At 37.1% G+C, this 13,523-nt stretch overlaps 1 protein-coding gene across 1 annotated transcript; it reads right to left on the bottom strand.

The window, feature by feature from the left end:
- Positions 1 to 1,086: 1,086 nt before the first annotated feature.
- LOC121417106 (putative protein TPRXL) lies at positions 1,087 to 9,771 on the bottom strand. Its single transcript, XM_041610683.1, has 3 exons — positions 9,728 to 9,771; positions 6,735 to 7,323; positions 1,087 to 1,228 (listed from the first exon to the last, which is right to left on the bottom strand). The coding sequence occupies exons 2-3, from the start codon at positions 7,210 to 7,212 to the stop codon at positions 1,146 to 1,148; spliced, it is 561 nt and encodes a 186-aa protein (XP_041466617.1). The 5' UTR covers positions 7,213 to 7,323; positions 9,728 to 9,771; the 3' UTR covers positions 1,087 to 1,145.
- Positions 9,772 to 13,523: the final 3,752 nt, after the last annotated feature.

The raw sequence follows: 13,523 nt of genomic DNA, 5'->3' as shown, positions 1-13,523 counted from the left end.
AGAAAGAAACATTGGGTGCTTCTCCAAACAATGGTCCCACAAACTCTTAAGCAAGTTTGCTTCATCACGTGCATGTTAGCATTTGTAAACTATTCATGGAAGTTGTAGATAAAATGGCGAGACCCTTTCCTCTGTAACAGTTGTCCCACTTTTATGAATAGCCTGTTGGCAAATCTAAGATCCTTGGTCATACTCATCCACATTGTGAGTCACTTCATTGTAAATGGAGTTTTTAAAGACCCATCTCTTGGCTTTCTTGCTAATTAACAGAATGGTGTTTACTGTGAAATACACTAAATGTGTCCATTCTCAACATCATCAAAATTCACACTGATGTTGAATATGCTGATGCCAATTCTTCTTTCCTGAAATCAGTAAGAGTAGCACTTCAAGTTCAAAGGAAGGAAGGGAGGGATAGATTTCATGCTCTAATGCTTGCACAGTGACGTCAGTCCATTCAAATTATGTGAACATGACATCACTATGCTTGCTGCACTAAAGCATGAATAATGATAACATGGTGAGGGTAGACACTTTTTGTGTCTGAGTAGATCACATGGTGAGGGTAGACACTGATTTTGGGTGTTTAATAACTACATTTGTTTGATTTTATGTCTATGATTAATACCATTCTCTTGTTTGCTGTTTTCTTTTCAATGATCGAGGGATGAGTGTTTAATAGTTACATTTATAAAATATAAAGTTCAATTTTATGAGTTACACAGCTCTCTGTTAAATGTCCAATTTCAATTGTGACTTTCATTCATTGTTATCTTCTGCTTCACCTTCATTATGTTCTTCACTTGCTTCACCTTCATTATGTTCTTCACTTGCTTCACCTTCATTATGTTCTTCACTTGCTTCACCTTCATTATGTTCTTCACTTGCTTCACCTTCATTATGTTCTTCACTTGCTTCACCTTCATTATGTTCTTCACTTGCTTCGCCTTCATTATGTTCTTCACTTGCTTCGCCTTTATTATGTTCTTCACTTGGTTCGCCTTCATTATGTTCTTCACCTCCTTCGCCTTCATTATGTTCTCCTAACAACAGAATAGGCGTGCCTTTTTCATTCTGCTGTTTGTACCTCTCTCTCTCCACCTTCCATATCTTCCACTCCGTCTTCATCAGTAAAATTGTAAATGTCATTCTGATCCTGCAGGTTGCCAGTTACTACTGCAGGCAACTCTGTATATACTGACCTGCATGCTGTATCTGGGCTGCGTATCTGCAATGTGGTAGAAAAATAGATGCGATATTAAAACAGAGTACATTAAAATAAAAGTTTGCCATTGTGACATTTACCTTGCTTCTCCCCATTCCAGAAAATAACAACAAAAACATTTATACCATAAATAGGCCTACATGACACATGTCTCTCCCCCAATAATTCAATTAGCAGTTATTGGGAATAAAACTTGACATTTCAAATGTCATCAATTTCTAGGTGTTTTTGCACACTGGAACCAGCTGCAAGACTTGGAACGAGACATAATTTCAATTATGTTTGTTGTTGTTGTTGGTTTTATTTTCCAATGTTATAAAAATAATGATAAAAATCCGGCCAACCCTATTGGACAACGCTGGATCCGCCCCTGTATAATACTCGGGATGCTTACAATATAATTACTGTTATCAGTGGTAGATATGAACACACCTAACTTATTCTGGGGTCTCCTCCCCCTGACCCGTCCCCACCACTGTGCTTCTTGTGCTTCAGAAATTTTGAAAATGAATAAAACCATAATGTCCATAGGAGAAATCTATAAGAGTATAAGACTGGGCCTCCAAATACACATGAGCAAATAGAACATTGATTCTTGCCAAACGAAATAAGCTAGTGCGGGCATGGTAGCAGTTAACTCATTCGGTACAAAGTGACCACATCTTGTGATTTGGCCCACTGACAGCCTTACATTAGAAGAAAGAGTAAATACCACACAAATGCCCATTTTTATTGTTGCATCAGTACCCTTCGTTCACGGAAAAGGAAAAAAATAACTAAAATCCTAAAGTTGGCAACGTGATAGAAATATCCGAATTGCTCTTTTCCCACGCAAATTGGGGAAAAAATAAACTTTTAAAGACATTCCTGAAACCTCAACTTAAAAAGGAAAAAAAATGCAGCAAAGCTAAGCAACTAATCAATTGTCACGAATGAGAGTATTCAATGTATATGATAAAGGTTTGTTCTCTTATCGTATCCCATGAAATCCGTTTTGTTTGCCTGCGCTCTTAAAAGCCACTAGAACGTAAAGACATGGGTGGCGTAAAGACATTTTATGGCTTTTTTGCCGAGAACCAGCTCTAAATTTACGCATGTACACGAAAAGGAAATAAAAAAATGTATATACCACGCTAAATAGAACTGGGTCATTTTTTAATCATGCCCCTTTTGGATGTATTGAGTACATTCCTTCAGCGCCTTCATCCCGGGGGGTTACATATATCTGATAATCATCAAGCATTTTGAAAAGGATGATTATACCTTTGATAACTATGTCTTGCACCAGTCTTCGCACTCATTCAAGATGCCATTTTAAGATCAGCGTTCATAGTTCCACTCAAACAGCATCCCAAATCTTAAGATAGAAGACGATATTTATGATAACAAGACATTTAATGGCTTTTTTTGCAGAGGACCAGCTCTCAATTTACCCAAGTACACAAAAAGGAAACCAAACAGTGTATTATACCATGCTAAATAGAACTGGGTCATTTTTTAATCATGTCCCTTTTGGATGTATTGAGTACATTCCTTCAGCCCAGGTCAATTTCCTGTATGTCACCGCAAAAGGAATGTATGATAGAAATTAACAGCTGTACTCTCTCAATTAAATATTCTATCAGGAATTGATAATTATCTTCAGATTTGGATTCTTGTCAGATTTGGATTCTTGTACACGAAAATGAAACCAAATAGTGTGTATATACCATGCTAAATAGAACTGGGTCATATTCTTAATCATGCCCCTTTTGGCTGTATCGAGTATATTCCTTCAGCCAAGGTCAATATCCTGTAAGTCTGTTACCGCGAAAGGAATGTACGTTAGAAATTAACACCTGTACTCTCTCAATATAATACTCTATCAGACTATCAGGAATTGTTAATTTCTCAGATTTTGATTTTTTTTTTATTTCTAATGTCCCTTTGACCAGAGTGAAATTGTATACGCTACTTTCAAAATCTGAGCTTAGGGCAAGGAACAGAGAATTGTGCGGGATTAAGAAGCATGAAATTTCACACAGCTTTTCATAAGGGAAGGTTACATATATCTGATAATCATCAAGCGTTTTGAAAAGGGGCAATTCCATGATTTGTTACGTTACACTTTATGGTCATTTTCAATCTAAGGTTGGCTTCTACATGAAGATGCTTTGATGTTATTTTTCAATTTTTGTTGTGTGAATACCTCTAGACAAAACCTACTTCACACCATCAAACAGAATCATGAGGCACATTTCAGTAAGGAATAACAAGAACTTTAATTTCGGTTAGTTACGTTACACTAAGAGGACATGAAAAATTGAGACATGAGTTTGTCCCAAAAGGTTGCTCAAACTAGGTTCAACTGAAACAAACTGTTACATTCATGTTATTGCTGGATAGATAACATGTCATTTGATATGAAGCATTTTAGGAATAGCTTTATAATTTCTGACTGTAACAGCAAAAACCTGGTTAGTTACGTTACAGTTAGTTACGTTACACCTTGTCCAACACTACAAATTTAAGATTTTTCCACATTTTTGCAACTTATTTTTGAAAATTTTTGTTTAATTAGATGTGTCATTATGGCCTTCAAATTATCCAACTGAAAAATATACAAAATATGCAGTAGTTTTCTGTCTAAGTCTAAAATACTGTGTGTAGTCCCATATATCTAATTTTTTGTATTGCTCGGATTCTCCTATAAGAAGACATTTGGGGCCAAATTTTTTTCTGCTGTGTAGGAGACCCCTTTGCATTTACAACTTCTATATGAATTTTAACCAAAAATATTGACCTGAATTTGAGATAGAGCAAAAATAAAGTTTTGAGAAATGTCCAATAATTCATGGAATTGCCCAAAGGATGATTATACCTTTGATAACTATGTCTTGCACCAGTCTTCGCACTCATTCAAGATGCCATTTTAAGATCAGCGTTCATAGCTCCACTCAAACAGCATCCCAAATCTTAAGATAGAAGACGATATTTATGATAACAAGACATTTAATGGCTTTTTTTGCAGAGGACCAGCTCTCAATTTACCCAAGTACACAAAAAGGAAACCAAACAGTGTATTATACCATGCTAAAATAGAACTGGGTCATTTTTTAATCATGTCCCTTTTGGATGTATTGAGTACATTCCTTCAGCCCAGGTCAATTTCCTGTATGTCACCGCAAAAGGAATGTATGATAGAAATTAACAGCTGTACTCTCTCAATTAAATATTCTATCAGGAATTGATAATTATCTTCAGATTTGGATTCTTGTCAGATTTGGATTCTTGTACACGAAAATGAAACCAAATAGTGTGTATATACCATGCTAAATAGAACTGGGTCATATTCTTAATCATGCCCCTTTTGGCTGTATCGAGTATATTCCTTCAGCCAAGGTCAATATCCTGTAAGTCTGTTACCGCGAAAGGAATGTACGTTAGAAATTAACACCTGTACTCTCTCAATATAATACTCTATCAGACTATCAGGAATTGTTAATTTCTCAGATTTTGATTTTTTTTAATTTCTAATGTCCCTTTGACCAGAGTGAAATTGTATACGCTACTTTCAAAATCTGAGCTTAGGGCAAGGAACAGAGAATTGTGCGGGATTAAGAAGCATGAAATTTCACACAGCTTTTCATAAGGGAAGGTTACTATCTGATAATCATCAAGCGTTTTGAAAAGGATGATTATACCTTTGATAACTATGTCTTGCACCAGTCTTCGCACTCATTCAAGATGCCATTTTAAGATCAGCGTTTATAGCTCCACTCAAACAGCATCCCAAATCTTAAGATAGAAGACGATATTTATGATAACAAGACGTTTAATGGCTTTTTTTGCAGAGGACCAGCTCTCAATTTACCCAAGTACACAAAAAGGAAACCAAACAGTGTATTATACCATGCTAAATAGAACTGGGTCATTTTTCAATCATGCCCCTTTTGGCTGTATTTGAGTACATTCCTTCAGTCAAGGTCAATTTCCTGTAAGTATGTTACCGCGATTGGAATGTATACATGCCTGTACTCTCTCAATTTAATACTCAATCAGGAATCATTAATTTTTCAAATTTGGATTCTTAAAAAAAAAACGTCCTTTTGACCCGAGTGAAATTGCATACTTCACTTCTCTAACTTCAAAATCTGAGCTTATAGGCAAAGAACAGAACATAATGGGGGACAGCATTTTAGCAATTAATAAGTCTAATAATTGTTTGCTGATGTGGTTTACGGTACACCATGTGGAGTGTTATAGAAGCAGTGGATAGAAGAAGAGAAGGAAGTGGATAGGCGAGAAAGTGGAGATTTGAGAATAGAGTATTCTTTCTTGAGAATAGTCCTGAAAAGGACTGTAAACCAGAAGGAATGTTGAGTGAGAACAGCTTGAGTAGTAGAGCTGATGAGGAGATGCTGGCTTGCGTCGGCGAGTAGAGATGATGAGTAGTAGAGAGACTCTACTACTCATCATCTCTACTCGCCGACGCAAGCCAGCATCTCCTCATCAGCTCTACTACTCAAGCTGTTCTCACTCAACATTCCTTCTGGTTTACAGTCCTTTTCAGGACTATTCTCAAGAAAGAATACTCTATTCTCAAATCTCCACTTTCTCGCCTATCCACTTCCTTCTCTTCTTCTATCCACTGCTTCTATAACACTCCACATGGTGTACCGTAAACCACATCAGCAATTGTACATGCCACCATGCAAACCTTCAAACAACATCTAATAATTGTTTTTAAAAAATCATATTTTCTGACCAAACTAAAGGATTAAGAATCATGGAATTACACACCGCTTTCTATATTGGAAGATTACATGTAACTGATGAACATCAAGTATTTTGAAAGGGATGATAATACATGTACCTTTTATCTTCTTGCATACATCTTCGCACTCATTCAAAATCCCATTTTAAGATAAGCGTTTATATACATGTAACTACACTATTACAGTGTCCCAAATTCAAAGAAAAAAAATGATAACAGGATGTTCGCTGTCACATGATTTTGATATCAAGGCATCAAGAACATCTTTCAAATTCTAACCTGGTCTACTGTAAGACCAACTACAGTAGATAATCACCAGCCCAATAGAATACTGTAGGCCTACAAATGCAATAGGCTAAAGCCTAATTCATCTATGGTCAGTGCTCAAGATAGCCGGTATTGCATCAGTTTGCTCTAGTTTTGCAGTATTGCTGTAAAATAGGCTACTACATTTATAGACATATTCAACATCCCAGACCAATTAAATTTAGCCCCTTATACATGTACTTGCCTTAAGCAATCAATGTTGTTTATTTCACATCAAGTACCAATTTAAACTTCCACCCCCCTCTCCATGCTCTATAACATTTAGGCGTCTTTTGATTAGAGTAAACTGTTTATATAACAGTCTGTACTTATTCCACTTTGTGAAAAGACAGTCATTTAGCACTTTCCTTGGAATACTTCTTCTTAAAAGTGCAACTGTTGAAGATGATGACATTGATGATGATGATAGCAGTGCTGATGACTTACATGTAGATGTATTTGACAATGATGGTAGCAGTGCTGATGACTTTGACGTATTTGACGACGATGCTAGCAGTGCTGATGACTTAGATGTATTTGACGATGATGGTAGCAGCGCTGATGACTTCAACGTATTTGACGACGATGGTAGCAGTGCTGATGAATTCGACGTATTTGATGATGGCAGCAGTGCTGATGAATTTGACATATTTGATGATGGTAGCAGTGCTGATGATGATTTTGACGATGATGGTAGCAGTGCTGATGATGACTTTGACTTTGGCGGCGTACAGAATAAAGGGGTGTGTTTTTCAGTCATTTTGGTTTGGATGCAATGGCTGTTATCTTCATTAGCTGGGCTATCAATTTTCATGTGACTCATTTGGGTATCATCCAAATCATTCCCAGCTAATTTTGTTTCTCTCATTGCTGATCTTCTTCTTTTCAAATATGCCCTTCTTGCTTCTTTTCTGTGCTTACCCATGAAGTTGTAAATGGACAGTAACTGCAGGCTATTCAATATGACATCTGGAGATGAAGTAACTAAAGCTGTTTTCTCCTTCTCTCAGTTCCATCATCTGTAACAGAAACATTTCTGAAACAGAACATTCACAATTAATAAACTAATTGATGAATGTTCAATTTTCATTAGTTGTTAGACTAGGGTTCCCAAACTTCCCGCTAGCCTTCAACGGCTCCTCTAATCTGTTGCACAACTGTAAAACCCAGTCAGGATATTTGTGTCCCTTAATGCCCCAGAGACATTATGTGTCAGGATGAAACACTGACAATTTCAGGTAGTGTAGGCATGTAAAACTAATTAGCCCCTTTTCAGCCAATGTTCAAAATGAGCAGTTTGAATGAAGTATATACATTATACAATTCACAACATAATTACGACAATTTGATATTCTGGAATATTCAGCCAATTATTCGTATAAAACAAGTGGAATGCCCCTGGCGGAATGGCATAATTATCAACTGAATCAATTCCAAATTTTGATTTGCTTATAAGTTTGAACACAGCTAATTTTTCTTTGAAAATCATGTAAAAGATAGATTGAGTTTTCTTATTGTTCTAATAATAATAATATTTGATATTTGAATAGCGCACATACCGGTATCCATCATTATGATGCTCAAGGCGCTACAATATTACCCCAGCTAAGCTAGGTGTCATAAGCGCTCACAGCATTGAAGGAATTCATTCCTACACCCATTTACACCTGGGTGGAGAGTTGCAAACGTAGATTCATGTTTTGCCAATGGACATTACTTAGTGCTGCGGTGGGATTTGAACCCTGAACCTCGTGGTTCATAGTCCGGGGAGGTGGGATTGATCCACAACACCTAGATATATTCTCTGTAGAGGTTTTTCTCTGTAAGCAAGTACACCCCAACAAAAAGTGGAATTGTATGAACAAAGAAAACTCAAACAAGCATACATGTTGATTATTTCATCAAAATCGTACGTGAAAGGAGAAAGTTTAGAAAATTTCATATTTTCACAAATCTGTCGTGCACAACATGGGTGATAGGCAAATGGTCGAGACAGCCGATGATATCACACACTCAATATTTCTTTTGTTTGTTATTATATAAAATATAGAATATATCAATTTTAGCACTTTTGACAATAAGGAAGGTTTTTATTGATGTTGCAAAAATTGATTTTCCAAATGTTCAGGGAGGTATCAAACCTAATTGTTTAAAGTTTTATGAGAAAAGAAATATGATATTCCATATTTCATACAATAAACTACAAAAGAGATAGTGACGTCATCGGACCCCCTCAATTCTAAACTGACAAGAATGTGGACATATAGGTCTAAGTGTTTTGTGGAATTAAGCAAGACTTTAAACTGTCATAACTTTATCATTTTACATCCTATTTGATGTAATTTTCAGCATTGTCCTTTACATAAAACAGGCCCTTCACCGAGCAGCTCACAGATTCGATCGAAATTTGATGAACTTCGCCAAATTCGCGCATGTGCCCAACAGTGCACGTTCAATCGGCCGATTGAGACTTGTACCTGCGCTGTTGGGCGCATGCGCGAATTTGGCGAAGTTCATCAAATTTCGATCGAATCTGTTTTCTTTGCGCACGCGCCCTTGTCTCTCTCTCAATCGGTAATCTGCCATTTTGTAGGCCCTATAGAATTTTGAAAGATGGAGTGGTACCACGACAGAACTTACAGTAGAGGCGCATGGCCAATATGGGAGACTCTCTCCAATAGGGGAGACAATCTCCCACATTGGAGACTTGCTTTGTAAAAGGACAAAAGAAACAACACCAACAAAAGCATGATTTTTTCCACCCGAAATTTTGTCTCACTGAGGTCAGAAGCCCATTTGTTTTGTGTGTGATTGACAACAAAAATCCTTATCAAAACAAAAGTAGACGGTGAATTTTTAAAGTAGACGGTGAAAAGGGGTAATTTTTCACGAGGAATCTGCTTATCACATTTTTATTTGCCGCCAAGGTAATCCTTTTGCAGCAAATGTAAACAAAGGAAATTGGTCTCCACTATTGGAGACTGTCTCTGAAATTGGATACCCAAATTCTTTACAAAAGTCTCTGATATTGGAGATAATCTCCCACATTGTCATTGGAGACAGTCTCCAATATTGGCCGTGCGCCGGCCTCTACTGACTTATCGGGTTTTTTTAGGTTCGAGCCTTTGACCCGATGTCTGGATGCTGTCCTTAGTAAGACCATCATCCATATAATACATGTAAGTGCTTAATTTATGTTTCCACCTTGTACTTGACTCGTATTGATAACCATAAATACCCCTGTTACGGTCGGAGTGTGAATGAGCGATGGGCTGGGCTCCGGCCCGCGAAGCGGGCCGGAGCTCCCTGGCCTGGGTGTCATAGGGTCTAACTAAAATTATAAAGCCAAGACTCTATACCGGTCTGGGCCCCTAAGGCTGAGATGTAGATCTAGCCCATTTACAGCCTTTGATGATTAAATAATGTCAAACAAAACTTACCGAAATAAAGTCAATGCAGCTCATTTCAGGTCTCTGATAATGCATTCAAACTTCAAAGCCCAGCTCTAGAATTGTTTCCTGCGATAACTCAGCTCTAGCTAGCGGCGCGCATATATGTACCGGTACTGTAGATTCACGTTTGATTGAATTGAGTCAAAGATAGTATACGACATGGTTGACGGTGAAGACGCACGCATGTACTCGAGCAGTTGCGATGCATGTTTAATTGTGCACGATTACGTTAATGCACACGTGCAAAGCTTTGCATTGCAACTTCGCACAAGTGTTTTCAATGGTGCAGCTAGAATTCAAGTTTTAATTCATTTTGGGGAAGGGAGCAGAAAGTGGAATTTTGTGAGAAGTTAATGGAACTTAGTACAATTTTATGTGACTTTGTGAACCTTTGCGCAATTTTGCATAACTTTGTGAAAAGTTAATGTAACTTTGTACAACTTTGCGCAATTTTTTGCAACTTTGTGAGAAGGTCATGCAACTTTGTACAACTTTGCACATTTTTGTGCAACTTCGTGAGAAGTTTATGCAACTTTGTACAACTTTACGCAATTTTTTGCAACTTTGTGAAAAATTTGTACAATTTTGCGCAATTTAGTGCAACTTTGAGAAAAGTTTGTGCAACTTTGTACAATTTTGCGCAATTTAGTGCAACTTTGAGAAAAGTTTGTGCAACTTTGTACAATTTTGCGCAATTTAGTGCAACTTTGAGAAAAGTTTGTGCAACTTAGTACAATTTTGTGCAATTTAGTGCAACTTTGAGAAAATTTTGTGCAACTTTGTACAATTTTGCGCAATTTTGTGCAACTTTGTGAAAAGTTTATGCAACTTTGTACAACTTTGCGCAATTTTGAGCAACTTTGTGAAAAGTTTATGCAATTTTGTGCAACTTTGGTCAATTTTGTCAATTTTTGGCAACTTTTGTCAATTTCCACTGTGACATGGGGCCTCCAATTTCAGGACCCAATCATGATTATTCATGATTTGCTTCTTCGGAACATGGATGAAGTTCCGGACCAAAGTATGAATATTCATGACTTGCTTCTTCAGAACATGGATGGAATTCTGGACCCAAATATAAATGTTCATTACTTGCTTCTTCGGAATATGAATACGCATGCGCGTGGTCGTTCGCGTTGCATGCTATAGGCCTAATATAGGCTTAGATCTATATCTAAATCCAATTCTTAAAACTTATCAAATTGCCATTAATAATAATGATGCGTGTAATTTATGTAGCGTCTTTTCCATTTTGGTTAAATACTCATGGCGCTTAGAAGAGAGCAAGAAAATAAGGAATGCAAGTAAAGATAACTTCGAAAAGTACAAGAAATGGTAAATTACAAATGAGGAAAATTAGTCAAACCAAGTACCTGCTGGTGAACAAATGCAATTCGGCTATTACAGTTCTTGTATAGAGACTGCACTGCGAGTGCTGATATTCTAGTTAAATGTGAACTAGAAAATCAGCACTCGTAGTGCAGTCACTATACAAGCACTGCAAGTGCTAAATTAGCACTTCATTTTTCACAGTGTTTTGCAGATTTAAAGTTATTCACCTCCTGTGGTAGTGCATTTCCACAGGGATGGTCCGGCATGAGAAAACGCACGATCCCCAAGATTGTTTAAATAGAGGAATATGTAAGAGAATAGATTGGGATGATCGCATGTGTGTGTACAGGTTGATAGTGGTGTAAAGAAGACTTGTCATAATCGGGGCATATCCTTTATGGGCAACCAATGTAGGTCTTTAAGGATAGGAGTGATGTAATCATGTTTATTTGACTAACGAGGTTTCAAATGAGATGGAGTAACAGCAAATAAAACCCTTTAAACAAGGTTAAAAACCGCCAGCAGAAAGTATGTCAGGCATGCACTTTGCTCAACATCTCTTGCCATTGTGTAGACAAATGATTCCCGCATGACTCTGCAGCTATAGGTCATATATAAGGGAAATATGCTATTTTGATAATAATTACTTTTTCGCCGCATCGGGTCTGGTTACATGCATAGTATATAATTTGGGGGCATGCGAAAATAAACTATGCAATATGTCCTGAAATGTGACTCCGAGTTCCTCGACTAGGCATGTGTGGGCACTCATCTGGCATTTAGAATAATGAATAGCAATATTCCATCGACCACATTTGAAATTTTCATTTACCGCAAACGGTCGGAAAAGTGTTAAAATTGTTTATTACACTGTTATTAATTTGTGTATTGCACTGCTGCAATTATCATTTTGTTCTATATTTTCTTGATTATGTATGTACGAAATTTATTTTGAATGAATAATGAAGATCACTACAAAACAAAATCAGGTTTCAGTAAAGGTCAAATTCTTACCTTTTCTACTATTTAAAGGTAAATTGATATAATCTGGGCAAATATGTCAGCGTAATAGTGCTTGGTTATTGATGTCATGCCATGCGTACAAATTTCTGTTCGTTTATAAAGATGGAAAATTGATCCAAATGGATATTTGTAAAATTCACTCCTTGGGATTTCTTTACTGAGACTGGCGGCTTCGAAGGCCGACATCAGAATCATCTTAACCGCCGTTCTTCCTTTTGTGCTTCTTTAGAAATGAACAGCTGCTTGAATAAATTTGTTGCCTGTTGGAACTCCCGTCATTGAAACATCTTGATTTGACAGAGAAACAATGCGAGCTACTGAATTCTGAAGTTTTTGAAGTCGGGTGATTTTAGTGTTACGTATAAAAAGAAGACTAGTACGGAAATCAAGACGTGAGGAGATGAGTTTTATTTATTTTATTTATTTATTTATTTCATTTCCAGGCAAGAAAACATGACAGCAATAGAAACATTACAACAGAAATGTAAAATTGAGCACCAGCCAATGCCTGGGGATCACCTAAAAGAATTGAAAATTCTGTCGAGAGGTTCTCCACATTGTTGAGTTGAATATTTTCGAATGAAACCAATGTTACGCAATTGATAGCGGACAGATTTACATATACTTGTGGCCTGATTAGACATTGACATTTGGGAATCGGAAATGACACCAAGATTTACGGCATGAAACAGGAAGAGGAACGGGACTACCGGCAATGAAAGTGGAGTCTATGTTAGGTTTACTTTATTGAGATTTGGAGCAAAAAAGCATGAACTCACATTTACTGTGTTTCAGTTGCAGTGAATTTGATTTAATCCAGGTGTCAGCAGAAATGCAATTTTCCAAAATGCGCAAAGCTTGGGAAGTTGGTCCGGTGGAAAAAAGACAAAAACCTGTATATCATCGGCATAAATAAGGTAATGAACACGGTGATTTAGAAATCAAAAATATGGTGAAGACCGAGTAGGTAGAATTGAAAATAAGGTTGGTCCGCCTATAGAGCCCTGCGATACTCCACAACCTAATGACCGTTAGGAGGATGTGAAATCGTCAACGAAAGACTGCGAAATGTACGATAAGTAAGCTCTAAATGATTCAAGAGCCTGGTCCTGGATACCTAAGCTTGCAAGAGTATTCGCATGTATCTTGTGATCTACTCTATCGAAGGCCGAAGACAGATCTAATAGGAGTTAATAGGACCAATGACAAAGCCTAGCCTAGGCTAGGGCTTTAATTTTATCTCAAATCTGGATCTGTCTAATGCCTGCAGCCGAACATGCCGAATAATGCCATGGTTAACTTAGAGTAAGAACTGGTAAAAAGGCACAACTTGCGTTAAATCAATGAGATAAAGTTAAAGCCATAACCTACACTAACCCTAGCCTAGCCTAATATTTTGTCTTGTTATTAATGGCAATTTGATAAGTGT

The sequence above is a fragment of the Lytechinus variegatus genome, chromosome 6, assembly GCF_018143015.1.
Source record: "Lytechinus variegatus isolate NC3 chromosome 6, Lvar_3.0, whole genome shotgun sequence".
In the NCBI taxonomy this organism is placed as follows: Eukaryota; Metazoa; Echinodermata; class Echinoidea; order Temnopleuroida; family Toxopneustidae; genus Lytechinus; species Lytechinus variegatus.
This window is presented reverse-complemented; position numbering and strand designations above follow the sequence as displayed.

Coding starts and splice junctions, on each gene's coding strand:
- LOC121417106 (XM_041610683.1), bottom strand. CDS start 7,212: ATGGGTAAGCACAGAAAAGAAGCAAGAAGGGCATATTTGAAAAGAAGA. Junction 1,229..6,734: donor ATTGTCAAATACATCTACAT/GTAAGTCATCAG, acceptor ACCACATTGCAG/ATACGCAGCCCAGATACAGC.